The sequence below is a fragment of the Engystomops pustulosus genome, chromosome 2 (assembly GCF_040894005.1).
Source record: "Engystomops pustulosus chromosome 2, aEngPut4.maternal, whole genome shotgun sequence".
In the NCBI taxonomy this organism is placed as follows: domain Eukaryota; kingdom Metazoa; phylum Chordata; class Amphibia; order Anura; family Leptodactylidae; genus Engystomops; species Engystomops pustulosus.
This window is the reverse complement of record NC_092412.1, coordinates 254,413,868-254,432,954: the sequence shown is the minus strand read 5'-3', so window position 1 is coordinate 254,432,954 and position 19,087 is coordinate 254,413,868. Positions and strand designations below refer to the sequence as shown.

Genomic DNA, 19,087 nt, shown 5'->3' with positions numbered 1-19,087 from the left:
ATTCCTATTGTCCTTCTTGTTCTGTATTGTCCTTTCTACGTTCTGCAGTAATAGGTTAAAGAATGACAACCTATGGACCTGGCATCAGGGATGTCCACATATTAGCAGGGGGGTGCTCTGGCTGTATTATCCTTTCCCATTCCCTCTTGTCTATTCTGCTGTGTAATATCACCCCCACTCTCTTTTCCATCCTGCTCTGTATTATTCTTCCCCTTCCCTCTTGTCCATCCTGCTCTGTATAATTTTCCCTCTATCTCTTGTCAATCCTGCTCTGTATTTTCCTGCCCCTTGTCAATGCTGCTCTGTTTTATCCTTTCAACCTCTGTCTTGTGCATCTTGCTTTGTATTTTACTTCCCTCTATGTGTTGTCCACCCTGCTCTGTATTATCCTTCCCTCTCCCTCTTATCAAACCTGCTCTGTATTATCCTTCATGCTCCCTCTTGCCTATTCTGCTTTGTATTATCCTTTCCTCTCCCTCTTGTCCATTTTGCTCCCTCTTATCTCCCCACCTCTCCCTATTGTCCATCCTGCTCTGTATTATCTTCCCCCATATTGTCTATTCTGTCTACCCCCCTCTTGACCAGGGGCAGATTAAGACAGCCATGGGCCCTGCGCTGTATGAATATTATAGCCCCTACAAGTCTGAAATCACTTTCTAGATCTGGTACTAGAATCACTAGAATCAGGCTTCTCAAGGAATGGAAATAGCTGTTATGTAGATGTTAATTATTCCATGGGGGAAGGTCTGAGTATAAAATTTGGCAGGTAATTTAGGTGACCATGTGCCCCCCAGAAGGCTTGGGCCCCCGCGCTACCACCCATTCTGCCTATATTATAATCCACTATTACTCTTGACCACCTTGCTCTGTATTGTCTATCCTCCTGCCTATTATCAGTCCTGCTTTAATTGTCCGCTGTGCCCCCCTAATTATACCTTACTCCATCCTATTGTTCTTCCTGTTCTGTATTGTCCATTGTTAACCTCCTTTTCTCCTTTCCCCTCTCTTCCATTCTCCATTATTCTTTCTACCTCCCTCTGTTTTATCCTGTCCCTATTGTCCTTCCTGCTTGTAGGTTAGAGAATGACGTCCTATGGACCAGGGATGTCGGCATGAACAACCAGATGACATAGAAGGTAATGAGCAGCATGGATCACTAGTAACCTAATATCCTGCCCCCCAACACATTACAAAAACATAAAGTGGACAACCCTGTAAAATGTCCTGCCTTCTTCTACATGTGCACTAGATGGCGCCAAAACATGAGCTTTGTCTATAATATTCTTATATACTAAGAAACTGCAATGTACTCACAAGGTATGGCGGTGGTCACATGATCAGGGGTCCCACAACTAAGAGATAATCTCTGATTTATTTGGTCTAAGATAGATGATATATAAATAGATCATAGACATATCAGCCAAAATATCTTCACATAATCCATCCATGTAGTACGTAACATACATTGCTCTAATAATACCGCCATATAGTCGCAACATGATATCATCCTGGGGCTCTAATATATTACAGCCATGCAATGCACAAATACGAAAAATATCACTGACCTCATTCAGTAGTGCAAAAGGCTGGACAATATGACTACAACTTCACCCTTCTCCAATTAAGTACTGCCTGTGTCAGTCCTCACTGCACCTCTGGCATTCTCTTCATGAACCAGGCAGCTCAGGATGAACATGAAAAACAAAGTAAGTTCATGCCATTGTTATAAAGACGCGTCAAGTTAAATAAAACTTCCTGGAGTCCGGGCTGATGAGAGCAGGCGGAGATCCTGAGTGTGGTCTATGACTGTGTGCTAGTAGATGAGCGGCAGGTTGTATATACGGTGTCTTAGATATTCCACTTCCTGTGCAGCTCAGTGGCAGAGCCGTGTGGGTGAAAAAGCCAAAAGCTGCGCTCCGAGCAGGTGACAACGACTACTACAACAAAGAGGGACCACGAGTCGCCATCATGTCCAAGTGGATCGCCCTCTCCGCCTGCCTCCACACTCACCTCTCCATAGCAGGTAACATCCAACCCCTAAACCGATCCTCAAACTTTGTTTTTTGTAACTTTTTCCTCTTTTTTTATCGTACAATTTACTGTGTCGCATTGTGTACTTTTATGCGTCTTTTATGTTTTCACTTCTCGGAGCAAGTGTCTGGCCTGCGTTCCGGTCTGAGCCGACACACCTTATATCAGGATGTCATAATCATCATGCCGACTAAGATTTGGAGAAACTTTTTGAATTTTTCTAAAATTATTTATTACATTTTTGTATCTTTCTTTAAAATATATTTTGGGATGAAGCGTGATAAGGTGAACACATAGCGCTTCCTACCTCATTCTAAGAAGATTCTGGGTGTTTCCGCTTATAAGGGACTGATAGGTTTGTATTTTATGCCATTTTTTGGGATGATCAGTGCTGTAATGTCCACTCTGCACATAAAGGCCCTATATGGTGGGTATGAGTACTATATGTATTTATAGGTGCTCTTCTTTACCTTTGGGTGCTGGGACCTCATTTTGGGACCTACTTTCTGTGTTTTATTGTATAGTTTGGATTTACTGTGGATTATTTATCACCATTCTAGTTTACATATAACTTCCTATACTCAATTCCATCTATTGGACACTAGACCCGTGACTATCAAAGTTTATGTATAGTGTATATAGGTTATCTCATCAATGAGTATTGTAGTTCACTTTTAGGGTAATTACATATTGGATTTTACAATATTGACTACATATGAGGTATTGTGTACATCTCTGTAGTAATTTCCTGTAGAGAACCTATTGATACTGTTGTCTACCAAGGGAGAATCCACCAATATCATTTTTTAATATGGGGTAGTTATTGTTATTTACCTATGGGGTATCTACTAACATTGTACTTTACTTTGAGGTAGCTACTGATATGGTTATCTACCTAAAGGGTATTGACCGAAATCGTAATTTACTAGGGGTAGCTATTGATATGGTTATCTACTTATGGCGTATCTACTAATATCATAATTTATTTTGGGGAACCTACTGAGTGTTGTATATACATATGAATTCTATAATCTAGAATATATCACAATTTAGAAACATTGTAGTCATTAATTTACATACAGAAAATGTATCTCATAGTGTAAACTTTACCTATTTTGTGTCCTATTATAGTTTACTATAGGGCACTAAAGTTTCATGGGTCCCATATTGTACATATAGGATAGTATAGTTACTCATGATGTGTGTATGTTTCCTGTGTCTCTATCAGCACTGTCATTTACATGAGGTAATGTACGTAGTTTACCTGTGAATATTCGTACTTATCCCATAGGTACTTCCCATACTCTTATAAGGAAACCATACTGCCTGATAGATAGACCTAGCAGCCCACCTACAATACATAACATATTTATACATACCCTAAATATACATATACCCTATAGGTAAATTACTGAACTAGACACCTTAAGTAACAGGGTGAGAACATTGTTATTGCACCCTGGTCCTGGGCCCTGGGCAGTGGCGTAACTACCGCCGTAGCAGCCGTAGCGGTTGCTACGGGGCCCGTGAGGTTCAGGGGCCCGGGGATGCACGCTCCCTGCAGTGCTTTGCCACGGCCTGGGGTAAGTGGTCCGGGGCTGCAGTGCCGGATCGTGCCCCCGGGCCCCTCCCTCCCTCTCTGTGCATCTACACGTCTCCTGAGCCCGCCCGCCTCTTTCCGGGATCCCTGCCTGCTCATATCCTTGACCCGCCCCCAGCCACCTCTCTGACCCGCCCCCCTCATCTCCCTGACCTGCCCGCTCATCAGACTGCAGGGCGGCACAGTTGATTCTCTGCCCCCCCGCTCGGCCCCCCCTTCCCCCGCTCGGCCCCCCCTTCCCCCGCTCGGCCCCCCCCTTCCCCCGCTCGGCCCCCCCCCCGCTCGCGCCCCCCCCCCGCTCGCGCCCCCCCATTCCCCCGCTCGCCCCCCCCCCCGCATCTGGACACCTGCCTGAACACCCACACAGCCCCCAAACTTCCTAAAAGGTAAGTATATACAGATGTATTTATCTGTATGTATATATGTATTTATATGCATATACTGTGTATATATTGTATATATACTGTGTATATGTGTATATATTGTATATATACTGTGTATATGTGTATATATTGTATATATACTGTGTATATGTGTATATATTGTATATATACTGTGTATATGTGTATATATTGTATATATACTGTGTATATGTGTATATATTGTATATATACTGTGTATATGTGTATATATTGTATATATACTGTGTATATGTGTATATATTGTATATATACTGTGTATATGTGTATATATTGTATATATACTGTGTATATGTGTATATATTGTATATATACTGTGTATATGTGTATATACTGTATATATACTGTGTATATGTGTATATACTGTATATATACTGTGTATATGTGTATATACTGTATATATACTGTGTATATGTGTATATACTGTATATATACTGTGTATATGTGTATATACTGTATATATACTGTGTATATACGTATATACTGTATATATACTGTGTATATGTGTATATACTGTATATATACTGTGTATATACGTATATACTGTATATATACTGTGTATATACTGTATATATACTGTATATATACTGTGTATATACTGTGTATATGTGTATATACTGTATATATACTGTGTATATGTGTATATACTGTATATATACTGTGTATATGTGTATATACTGTATATATACTGTGTATATGTGTATATACTGTATATATACTGTGTATATGTGTATATACTGTATATATACTGTGTATATGTGTATATACTGTATATATACTGTGTATATGTGTATATACTGTATATATACTGTGTATATGTGTATATACTGTATATATACTGTGTATATACTGTGTATATACTGTGTATATACTGTGTATATACTGTGTATATACTGTATATATACTGTGTATATACTGTATATATACTGTGTATATACTGTATATATACTGTGTATATACTGTGTATATACTGTGTATATACTGTGTATATACTGTGTATATACTGTATATATACTGTGTATATACTGTATATATACTGTGTATATACTGTATATATACTGTGTATATACTGTATATATACTGTGTATATGTGTATATACTGTATATATACTGTGTATATGTGTATATACTGTATATATACTGTGTATATGTGTATATACTGTATATATACTGTGTATATGTGTATATACTGTATATATACTGTGTATATGTGTATATACTGTATATATACTGTGTATATGTGTATATACTGTATATATACTGTGTATATGTGTATATACTGTATATATACTGTGTATATGTGTATATACTGTATATATACTGTGTATATGTGTATATACTGTATATATACTGTGTATATGTGTATATACTGTATATATACTGTGTATATGTGTATATACTGTATATATACTGTGTATATGTGTATATACTGTATATATACTGTGTATATGTGTATATACTGTATATATACTGTGTATATGTGTATATACTGTATATATACTGTGTATATGTGTATATACTGTATATATACTGTGTATATGTGTATATACTGTATATATACTGTGTATATGTGTATATACTGTATATATACTGTGTATATGTGTATATACTGTATATATACTGTGTATATGTGTATATACTGTATATATACTGTGTATATGTGTATATACTGTATATATACTGTGTATATGTGTATATACTGTATATATACTGTGTATATGTGTATATACTGTATATATACTGTGTATATGTGTATATACTGTATATATACTGTGTATATGTGTATATACTGTATATATACTGTGTATATGTGTATATACTGTATATATACTGTGTATATGTGTATATACTGTATATATACTGTGTATATGTGTATATACTGTATATATACTGTGTATATGTGTATATACTGTATATATACTGTGTATATGTGTATATACTGTATATATACTGTGTATATGTGTATATACTGTATATATACTGTGTATATGTGTATATACTGTATATATACTGTGTATATGTGTATATACTGTATATATACTGTGTATATAATGTGTATATACTGTATATATACTGTGTATATAATGTGTATATACTGTATATATACTGTGTATATATTGTGTATATACTGTATATATACTGTGTATATATTGTGTATATACTGTATATATACTGTGTATATTTTGTATATATACTGTATATATACTGTGTATATTGTATATATACTGTGTATATTGTATATATACTGTGTATATGTGTGTATATTGTATATATACTGTGTATATGTGTGTATATTGTATATATACTGTGTATATGTGTGTATATTGTATATATACTGTGTATATGTGTGTATATTGTATATATACTGTGTATATGTGTGTATATTGTATATATACTGTGTATATGTGTGTATATTGTATATATACTGTGTATATGTGTGTATATTGTATATATACTGTGTATATGTGTGTATATTGTATATATACTGTGTATATGTGTGTATATTGTATATATACTGTGTATATGTGTGTATATTGTATATATACTGTGTATATGTGTGTATATTGTATATATACTGTGTATATGTGTGTATATTGTATATATACTGTGTATATGTGTGTATATTGTATATATACTGTGTATATGTGTGTATATTGTATATATACTGTGTATATGTGTGTATATTGTATATATACTGTGTATATGTGTGTATATTGTATATATACTGTGTATACATGTATATACTGTGTATAAATGCATTGAAGCAAATACTGTATTTTTACATGCATGTATTTATATTAGCATATATATATATGATGTGTGTTTTGTATGTGGTAAGTATGTATGCTGTATATACTGAATGTATGTTTATATTCTGTATGTATAGCAGCATGTGTGTATATGGTGTTTTTATCCTGCATGTATGTGTATATATGATCAGTGTATACTGTATTTGTGTATGTATGTATATATATATTTGTGTGTGTATTGTAAATGTATTATATGTATATAATGTGTATATTGTATGAGTTTGTATATACTCTGTGTATTAGTGTATAAATGTATATGAGTGTATAAATGTGTGTATAAGTGAATGCTTGTATGTATAAGGGTGTGAGTATACGAGAGTAGAACTTTATGTGTGTATATAAAGGTGTGTATATATCAGTGTATAAATGTGTGTAATTGTATAAACATGTCTGTATAGGGGTACCTTCCCAAGAACATATGGGGGACGTATATCTGGCCGCAGATTTGCTGCCGGATATACTTCCCCCATAAGCTTCTATACGCCAGGGCTCGGCACGGTGAGCACAACGAGTACTCACTGTTTTGAGCAAAAGAGATAGAGCGTGCTCTATCTATGGCCGTAAGAACGGCCATGCGGCTCTATTCTCTATGGAGAGGGGAGGGGTGAGCCGCGCTCACCTCTCCTCCTCTCCAGCGCGCCCGACGTGTGCCTGCCATATATATATATATTATAAGGGGTAGGGGGGCCCCATGCAGAAATCTGCTATGGGGCCCAGCCTCTCCTAGTTACGCCCCTGGCCCTGGGGTAATACAATAGGCCTCATACCACACATGAAGCATTATAATTGAGGGGCCCTGTTTCTGTTTTTGTACTGGGTTGGGGGTGACATGGAGTTACACTCCTATTATGTGACCACATAAGAAAGTGTTATAAGTGCACAAAGAGACGCCATAGGTGGCCTCATGTATATGCCGTATATCATTGTGAATCAGTCTCTCTCAGTTTAAGAGACCCCAATTTCCTGCACTCTGTATTGGGCTTCCATGTCTTGTTGATTCGTATCCTATGGCGGGATTAATATTTTCTGACTAATTTTTTCGAGGCATATTTCTTTCAAGACTATTTACATAAAACATAATATGATTTTAGTTTATTGCCATTTTTTAGCTTCTGATGGACTCCAGTGAGGAGGATTAGTATTAGGACAGGCTTCTGTCTCAATCAGGTACCTCCATAGAAATTAAGGGTCCCCTTTATGGTGCCTAGTATTGTGGACTATGACAAGAGGACCTGATATATCTTACTCTTTCCTCAAACACTGACAACCATTGCTCCCATAGGTTGTTTCTGTGGACAATACTGAGGCGAGTTAGGCCTCATCTTCCTGCAGGCCCCATAGCAACCATATTGTCTGTACATGTTTACCTCAGAAATAGAAGTCTGGATGCCTGTGTGAATGAAGACTAATAATAAATGCCGTGGACCATACACAGGAGATCAGTATGGAGAGCGCCACTATGGCGGCAAAAGGAGCGCTTTTGGTCCTATGCTGTGTACCACTATGTATGACATCTATACAACACCAAATTGTAAAATTTGTAAAAATACAAGGACTACATTAGATATTACTGATTACCACCAAATAATATTATTAAAAATAAGTGGAAAAGGACATTTCTTTTAGTAGATTAGCTTCCATTTTATCCCCCATGTTGTATTACGTCGCCATAACAACCAGTCAGGTCACTGCCTCCATTTTGTAATCTTGGTGGTTAATATGAGAGATTTAATTCAGTTTGATTCAGTCCTGACTATTTACAGATGTCAGAACATTTGCTATGGATCACACATCTGCCTATGAGAAGAAGTAGGCCTCGTTACCCATAGCAACCAGAGTCAGTCTGAGGTGTAACTTAGGCCTCAATGCAAAATGTGTATAGGGGAGCCACTGACCATAAACTATGTATAATATATCAGTCCTAATATAAGCTTATGGGATCAGAGTCTTTGTTCAACCACCAAAACAGCTCTGCTACATCGACACAAAATGGTACAACACACATTAAAACTAAAACGCCAGAAATACAGTGAAATAGAGGGGTAGAATCCATCATAAGGAAACATTTTCTGTCAGTTCTCTCTGCGCTGCTTCAATTTGCCCCTAATATTGGATAAATATGGCAAATCTTTCAGTCTAAGGCCCCTTCCATACTTGTGTTTTTCACACGCATGTTCTTTGCGTAAAAAGGCATTGAAAACGCGCGTGAAAAACTGAACAAACTCTGACTGAAAACTGATTGCACTCTGATGAAAAATGTCAGTTTTTCACTGACCAAACACTGATCTATCCTGATCGGACTCTGAGGTGATCTACAACGCAAGTGTCGAAGAGGCCTTAGGCCCCTTCCACACTAGCGAGTGTGATGCGATGAACTCGCATCACACTCGCAACGCAAGCTGCCGGGAACGCACGGCCCGAACGCTGCACCGCGGGAGTGAACTGACATGCTGAGTTCACTCCCGCGGTGCAGCGTTCGGGCCGTGCGTTCCCGGCAGCTTGCGTTGCGAGTGTGATGCGAGTTCATCGCATCACACTCGCTAGTGTGGAAGGGGCCTTACACTTCTGTCCTGAGATGTTAGGAAACGTATTATAAGTCGTAGAGTCAGTGTAGGAAAATTTTAGGGATATTTTGTATGAAAAAGTCGTATTTGATAAAATCTGGCATACATAATCTCGCCATCATAGCCAAGCCCACTATATTCAGAAGTGGCTTCAAAAAATTTTAAAATAATTGTACAAAAACCTTATAACACTTTCTAGACTCTGATGTGCAGGGTTCAAATGTTTCCTTTCATAATCCACAGGCTGAAAATAAAAATTATGAAAAAATAAATTAACCCCTTAACACCACAGCCCTTTTTATTTGTGTGCTTCCATTTTTCACTTACCACTTTCAAAAATCTATCTTTTTTTTTTTTTTAAATCTAACTTGCGTTTGGGTTTGTTTTCATGCAAAATAAAATGTGTAGTGGGAAGCGGGAAAAAAATCCAATATGGAAATTGATTAAAAAACGCATTTGCAACATTTTCATGTGGGTTCTGTTTTTACTGAGCGCTACAAATGATACTTCTCCCTTATTCTTTAGGTCGGTACTTTTGCAGGGATACTTAATTTATATATGTTTTGTCATGTTTTAATAATACGGTAGATTTAAAAACATAAAACCTGTTGTAAAAAAAAAAAAATTACTTTTTCATACTTCAATGTACAGAGCTGTGTAAGGTGTCATTTTTCGTGGGTTGAGCTGACGTTTTCATTGGTACCATTTTGGGGACTGTACAAACTTTTGATCACTTTTTATGTATTTAATGTGCTACACAATGGCAAAAATGTAGCATTTTGTAAATTTGGACGCTATATTCAGTTACGGGGCTGGGAATAACCGTTTTTATATATTGCTACATTAGGACTTTTTGGATGCAGGATAACTAACATGTTTATGATTTTATTTGTTTGTTTTTATCCAACATTGCCCACCTCCCCTTATGACTTCATAGATCCCATCAAGATGGCAGTGCAATCTGAGTGCTGCAAACACCCACCTATGAAGAGTGCTCACCCCTAGAAACCTTTTCATACATCATGATGTACAGTTACGTCATGGTTCATTAAAAAAAAAGTAAAGCTATAGAATACAATAAATCTGTAGATAAAAAATATTATTATTTATTATAATTACTATGAAAAATTTAAAGAAACTTCAAAATACAGAACAAACTCTAGTTGACCATGAGATTTTTTAAATATGTATTTGCAATAACATCTTATGGGTACATAAAAGAAATTTCAATTAAACTAATTACATCACATTTCATATGAAGCTGTATGTAAGGCAAACAGCAAAAAAAAAACATTTTTTTCCCCCTTTCAAAGAGTCTTATTAAATAACACACTGGACTAAAGTGAAACAACGGCATGGCAGCTATATAAGATGTAACCAATCACATGTACTGTAAAGACAGTACAGAATACAGAGTTTTCTACATCTTCTAAGACCTGGACCACCGTGTCAGCTTTTTCTGGCCACAACTTTTTTTCTGTAGATTCTGCAACACAAACATTTTAGGTTCTTCACTTCATCAATGCCTTCTTATCACAAATATCAACAGTATTATAGTAGTTATATTCTTGTACATAGGGGGCAGTATTATAGTAGTTATATTCTTGTACATAGGGGGCAGTATTATAGTAGTTATATTCTTGTACATAGGGGCAGTATTATAGTAGTTATATTCTTGTACATAGGGGGCAGTATTATAGTAGTTATATTCTTGTACATAAGGGGCAGTATTATAGTAGTTATATTCCTGTACATAGGGGGCAGTATTATAGTAGTTATATTCTTGTACATAGGGGGCAGTATTATAGTAGTTATATTCCTGTACATAGGGGGCAGTATTATAGTAGTTATATTCTTGTACATAGGGGGCAGTATTATAGTAGTTATATTCTTGTACATAGGGGGCAGTATTATAGTAGTTATTTTCTTGTACATAGGGGACAGTATTATAGTAGTTATATTCCTGTACATAGGGGGCAGTATTATAGTAGTTATATTCCTGTACATAGGGGGTAGTATTATAGTAGTTATATTCCTGTACATAGGGGGCAGTATTATAGTAGTTATATTCTTGTACATAGGGGGCAGTATTATAGTAGTTATATTCCTGTACATAGGGGGCAGTATTATAGTAGTTATATTTTTGTACATAGGGGGCAGTATTATAGTAGTTATATTCCTGTACATAGGGGGCAGTATTATAGTAGTTATATCCCTGTACATGGGGGGCAGTATGATAGTAGTTATCAATAGAAAGAAAGCCACCGCTCACTCACATAAGCTGCATCCTCAATATAGACGAGGTCCTATTCCTCCTTAGCTCTCGGTGCACGGAAAGGCAGTCCTGCCGGTTGACTGAATGATGCACAATGAAACGAAGGTACTCCAGCACTCAGAATCTTCTTTAAAAAAATATTTGAATTTTTATTTAGTAAATATTAAAATTGCAAGGTCACATCCTGGCATATCATCCAAAAAAGAAAAGATCTACGCGTTTCGGACTAGTGTGTTTGCGTCCTTATTCATGATCTAAAAAAATCATTGTGATCCTCCATCTTAAAAAAGAGGAGGAGGAAAAAGACCAGGTGAATTGGCTTGTAATCAGTTAACCCTTACATAACGGCAGCAGAGATACATTCCATGACAAAACATGCTAGTTCATCAAAGTATACAGATAAACATTCAGACATAATTTACTTTGTGTACAAACCTGCTATTAATGCAACCACATGAAAACATATATACGTGTTTAACTGATTACAAGCCAATTCACCTGGTCTTTTTCCTCCTCCTCTTTTTTAAGATGGAGGATCACAATGATTTTTTAGATCATGAATAAGGACGCAAGCACACTAGTCCGAAACGCGTAGATCTTTTCTTTTTTGGATGATATGCCAGGATGTGACCTTGCAATTTTAATATTTACTAAATAAAAATTCTAATATTTTTTTAAAGAAGATTCTGAGTGCTGGAGTACCTTCGTTTCATTGTGCATTATAGTAGTTATATTCTTGTACATAGGGGGCAGTATTATAGTAGTTATATTCTTGTACATATGGGGCAGTATTATAGTAGTTATATTCTTGTACATATGGGGCAGTATTATAGTAGTTATATTCTTGTACATAGGGGGCAGTATTATAGTAGTTATATTCCTGTACATAGGGGGCAGTATTATAGTAGTTATATTCTTGTACATATGGGGCAGTATTATAGTAGTTATATTCTTGTACATAGGGGCAGTATTATAGTAGTTATATTCTTGTACATAGGGGGCAGTATTATAGTAGTTATATTCCTGTACATAGGGGGCAGTATTATAGTAGTTATATTCCTGTACATAGGGGGCAGTATTATAGTAGTTATATTCCTGTACATAGGGGGCAGTATTATAGTATTTATATTCTTGTACATAGGGGGCAGTATTATAGTAGTTATATTCCTGTACATAGGGTGCAGTATTATAGTAGTTATATTCCTGTACATAGGGGGCAGTATTATAGTAGTTATATTCCTGTACATAGGGGGGCAGTATAATAGTAGTTATATTCTTGTACATAGGGGGCAGTATTATAGTAGTTATATTCTTGTACATAGGGGCAGTATTATAGTAGTTATATTCTTGTACATAGGGGGCAGTATTATAGTAGTTATATTCCTGTACATAGGGGGCAGTATTATAGTAGTTATATTCCTGTACATAGGGGGCAGTATTATAGTAGTTATATTCCTGTACATAGGGGGCAGTATTATAGTATTTATATTCTTGTACATAGGGGGCAGTATTATAGTAGTTATATTCCTGTACATAGGGTGCAGTATTATAGTAGTTATATTCCTGTACATAGGGGGCAGTATTATAGTAGTTATATTCCTGTACATAGGGGGCAGTATTATAGTAGTTATATTCCTGTACATAGGGGGCAGTATTATAGTAGTTATATTCCTGTACATAGGGGGCAGTATTATAGTAGTTATATTCTTGTACATAGGGGGTAGTATTATAGTAGTTATATTCTTGTACATAGGGGGCAGTATTATAGTAGTTATATTCTTGTATATAGGGTGCAGTATTATAGTAGTTATATTCCTGTACATAGGGGGCAGTATTATAGTAGTTATATTCCTGTACATAGGGGGGCAGTATAATAGTAGTTATATTCTTGTACATAGGGGGCAGTATTATAGTAGTTATATTCTTGTACATAGGGGACAGTATTATAGTAGTTATATTCTTGTACATAGGGGGCAGTATTATAGTAGTTATATTCCTGTACATAGGGGGCAGTATTATAGTAGTTATATTCTTGTACATAGGGGGCAGTATTATAGTAGTTATATTCTTGTATATAGGGGGTAGTATTATAGTATTTATATTCTTGTACATAGGGGGCAGTATTATAGTAGTTATATTCCTGTACATAGGGTGCAGTATTATAGTAGTTATATTCCTGTACATAGGGGGCAGTATTATAGTAGTTATATTCCTGTACATAGGGGGCAGTATTATAGTAGTTATATTCCTGTACATAGGGGGCAGTATTATAGTAGTTATATTCCTGTACATAGGGGGCAGTATTATAGTAGTTATATTCTTGTACATAGGGGGTAGTATTATAGTAGTTATATTCTTGTACATAGGGGGCAGTATTATAGTAGTTATATTCTTGTATATAGGGGGCAGTATTATAGTAGTTATATTCTTGTACATAGGGGGCAGTATTATAGTAGTTATATTCTTGTACATAGGGGGCAGTATTATGGTAGTTATATTCTTGCACATAGGGGCAGTATTATAGTAGTTATATTCTTGTACATAGGGGACAGTATTATAGTAGTTATATTCTTGTACATAGGGGGCAGTATTATAGTAGTTATATTCCTGTACATAGGGGGCAGTATTATAGTAGTTATATTCTTGTACATAGGGGGCAGTATTATAGTAGTTATATTCTTGTATATAGGGGGTAGTATTATAGTAGTTATATTCTTGTACATAGGAGGCAGTATTATAGTAGTTATATTCTTGTACATAGGGGGCAGTATTATAGTAGTTATATTCTTGTATATAGGGGGCAGTATTATAGTAGTTATATTCTTGTACATAGGGGGCAGTATTATAGTAGTTATATTCTTGTACATAGGGGGCAGTATTATGGTAGTTATATTCTTGTACATAGGGGCAGTATTATGGTAGTTATATTCTTGTACATAGGGGCAGTATTAAAGCAATTTTATGCAGCTTTTATTTTAGATCTGCGCCTTGGTGTATCAGACAAACAGCTCTAGGGATTAAATATATTCAAGTGGATCATGAAGAAATCTTGTTTATTAAAGTGGATGTGGGCTGTGTCATTGGGTTCCTCCTGGGTGTCAGTGTGACAATGCTGAGTAATATCATCTTATTGTCTGCACTTTGTCGGAATGGAAGTGACTTTATTGACCGCTGTGTAAGTCTTGTCACTTGTGATTGTTCTCCTATTGATCAGCGGTCAGTGGTGTCCCGGCCCTCACTGCTGTGTATAATATCACACAGGGGCAGGTTGGTGTATGACAGTATTATTGAATGCCTGTGACAAGGCTAAGTGCAGGGGACATCAGCACAAGGAGCTATTATCTGTACATAGTGTTACATACGGAGATTGTCGCCCCAAGGGCAGCAAATTAGATTTTCTGAAAATTGCAGTTTAAAACAAAAATTTTGCTATAAAATGAGTTTCTAAATGATAAATGTTGGCCAACTTGTATTGTAATATTATACCTTCTTGTAGCTTACTTATCTGTACTAATCCCATGTTACATCCTGTATTATACTCCAGAGCTGCACTCACTATTCTGCTGCTGGTGCAGTCACTGTGTACATACATGACATTACTTATCCTGTACTGATCCTGAGTTACATCCTGTATTATACCCCAGAGCTGCACTCACTATTCTGCTGCTGGTGCAGTCACTGTGTACATACATGACATTACTTATCCTGTACTGATCCTGAGTTACATCCTGTATTATACCCCAGAGCTGCACTCACTATTCTGCTGCTGGTGCAGTCACTGTGTACATACATGACATTACTTATCTGTACTAATCCCATGTTACATCCTGTATTATACTCCAGAGCTGCACTCACTATTCTGCTGCTGGTGCAGTCACTGTGCACATACATGACATTACTTATCCTGTACTAACCCTGAGTTACATCCTGTATTATACTCCAGAGCTGCACTCACTATTCTGCTGCTGGTGCAGTCACTGTGTACATACATGGCATTACTTATCCTGTACTGATCCTGATTTACATCCTGTATTATACCCCAGAGCTGCACTCACTATTCTGCTGCTGGTGCAGTCACTGTGTACATACATGACATTACTTATCTGTACTGATCCTGAGTTACATCCTGTATTATACTCCAGAGCTGCACTCACTATTCTGCTGCTGGTGCAGTCACTGTGTACATACATGACATTACTTATCCTGTACTGATCCTGAGTTACATCCTGTAAATCCAGAGCTGCACTTACTATTCTGCTGCTGGTACAGTCACTGTGCACATACATGAAATTACTTATCCTGTACTGATCCTGAGTTACATCCTGTATTATACTCCAGAGCTGCACTCACTATTCTGCTGCTGGTACAGTCACTGTGTACATACATGACATTACTTATCCTGTACTGATCCTGAGTTACATCCTGTATTATACTCCAGAGCTGCACTTACTATTCTGCTGCTGGTGCAGTCACTGTGTACATACATGACATTACTTATCCTGTACTGATCCTGAGATACATCCAGTATTATACTCCAGAGCTGCACTCACTATTCTGCTGCTGGTGCAGTCACTGTGTACATACATGACATTACTTATCCTGTACTGATCCTGAGTTACATCCTGTATTATACCCCAGAGCTGCACTCACTATTCTGCTGCTGGTGCAGTCACTGTGTACATACATGACATTACTTATCCTGTACTGATCCTGAGTTACCTCCTGTATTATACCCCAGAGCTGCACTCACTATTCTGCTGCTGGTGCAGTCACTGTGTACATACATGACATTACTTATCCTGTACTGATCCTGAGTTACATCCTGTATTATACCCCAGAGCTGCACTCACTATTCTGCTGCTGGTACAGTCACTGTGTACATACATGACATTACTTATCCTGTACTGATCCTGAGTTACATCCTGTATTATACTCCAGAGCTGCACTCACTATTCTGCTGCTGGTGCAGTCACTGTGTACATACATGACATTACTTATCCTGTACTGATCCTGAGTTACATCCTGTATTATACCCCAGAGCTGCACTCACTATTCTGCTGCTGGTGCAGTCACTGTGTACATACATGACATTACTTATCCTGTACTGATCCTGAGTTACATCCTGTATTATACCCCAGAGCTGCACTCACTATTCTGCTGCTGGTGCAGTCACTGTGTACATACATGACATTACTTATCCTGTACTGATCCTGAGTTACATCCTGTATTATACTCCAGAGCTGCACTCACTATTCTGCTGCTGGTGCAGTCACTGTGTACATACATGACATTACTTATCCTGTACTGATCCTGAGTTACATCCTGTATTATGCCCCAGAGCTGCACTCACTATTCTGCTGCTGGTGCAGTCACTGTGTACATACATGACATTACTTATCCTGTACTGATCCTGAGTTACATCCTGTATTATACCCCAGAGCTGCACTCACTATTCTGCTGCTGGTGCAGTCACTGTGTACATACATGACATTACTTATCCTGTACTGATCCTGAGTTACATCCTGTATTATACTCCAGAGCTGCACTCACTATTCTGCTGCTGGTGCAGTCACTGTGTACATACATGACATTACTTATCCTGTACTGATCCTGAGTTACATCCTGTATTATGCCCCAGAGCTGCACTCACTATTCTGCTGCTGGTGCAGTCACTGTGTACATACATGACATTACTTATCCTGTAGCTTTCCCTTGTTGTCAGATATTCAGGAACAACCTTTCAATCTTTCCTCCCTATAATAACAGCATTTTGGGCCTTGTTGGCTGTAGTGACCAATCAGAGCTCAGATTTTATTTATCATAAGTCTTTGTACAAGTGAAAGCTGAGCTGCGGTTGGTTGTTAGGGACAACAGATTGGGTAGATGAGGCCTAGTTGTGGAGAATCCCCCGCTGATGTTGTAGTGTGAGCACTTTTTAGGTCACTGCCGATAACCCACTTTGTTGACTTTGATGTCGTAACGCGATCCGGAGATGGGTCCCGTGTGTATTTCTAAAGTGTGAAATGTTAACCCCATCCTGCCCACCAGAGATAAGAGACGGGTTCATACCATTCATGTGCCTCCCTTTGTATCATGTTTGTATTGCCCTTATATGACTTGGGGAGATTCAGCTTTAAGGCAATGCATCATGGGTAATAAATGCAAATCAGCTCTCCTCCAGAGGGAAGAAGACCTGATACTTTTTCTGCCTCTTACCCCCCATGACAGAGGTTATAGTCACCCAACGGGATTATCAAAATGTCCAATCCCCTGTTCCCTACCTCACATGGGGTCCATCTGGTGCCATCACCCCCTTCCCCGACATGGCCGATATCACACCTCTATAAATTGTGAGAACTAATGCAAACGTGAACAACACATAGGTTACTTTCCTATTATAACGTCAAAGAAAAGTGCTGGAAACTGTCAGCAAGCAGCTGATGTTGGATCATATTATGAATTTAGATCCATTTTTATACAGGGGGTCCCGTACTTAAGGACACACTTACTTACACACGACCCCTAGTTACAGACGGACCCCCCCCACACTTTACCCACTGTGACCTCTGGTGACCTCTCTGGACGTTACTATAGTCCCAGGCTGTAATAATCAGCTGTACATTGTCTGTAATGAAGCTTTATTGATAATCCTTGGTCCCATTACAGCAAAAAATTTTGAAAATCCAATTGTCACTGGGGCAAAAGAAAATTTTGTCTGGAGTTACAATTGTAAAATATATAGTTGCAACTTACATACAAATTCAACTTAAGAACAAACCTATGGAACCTATCTTGTACAAAACCCAGGGACTGCCTGTACTATTCTCACATTACATGTGTGAGAAAGGGCCTCAATCTCATCTCTGGCTTTGTCTTAGATCCAAGCAGTACATGGAAACAGTCAGTAAGCTGCCCGTTCCAGATGATATTAAGTTTTCTTTATTCTTTCTTAGGCTATATTCACACTGCCGTTGCCCGCCTGTACCGTACCATAGCGGGCAACGGCAGTGCACAGGGAGAGGAGGAGGAGGTGAGCGCAGCTCACCCCCGCCCCTCCCCATAGGGATGTATGGGGCACGGCGCCGTACTACGGATAAAGATAGGACATGTCATGTGCGGCACCGTACCGCTCCCGTAGGGCGCCGTGCGCCCATTTCCGTCTATGGGGGACGTATATCGGCCGTATATACGTCCCCCATACGGCAGTGTGAATGTAGCCTTAGACTCTGTTCACACCCTGATTGTGAGGAAGAGGCTCCAGTCTGATTTCGAGCTTTATTTCTGGTCTAAGAACTTCCTGGAAACTGTCAGCAAGTTGCTTATGCCAGGTTCATTTTATGGATGTACCTCTTAGACTGCTTACATCATGTTGAGGACTCCACTCTTAA

At 37.7% G+C, this 19,087-nt stretch overlaps 1 protein-coding gene across 2 annotated transcripts in view; it reads left to right on the top strand.

Annotated features, from left to right (window-relative positions):
* The first annotated feature begins 1,075 nt into the window (after window positions 1-1,075).
* Window positions 1,076-19,087, top strand: part of CD247 (CD247 molecule) — an 88,472-nt gene continuing 70,460 nt past the window's right edge. For both annotated transcript variants that reach the window (XM_072138898.1, XM_072138897.1), the window contains exons 1-2: window positions 1,076-1,136; window positions 1,873-2,023. In XM_072138898.1, the coding sequence (XP_071994999.1) occupies window positions 1,969-2,023 (55 nt within the window). In that variant the 5' untranslated portion in view covers window positions 1,076-1,136; window positions 1,873-1,968. The remainder of the gene's footprint in view (window positions 1,137-1,872; window positions 2,024-19,087) is intronic.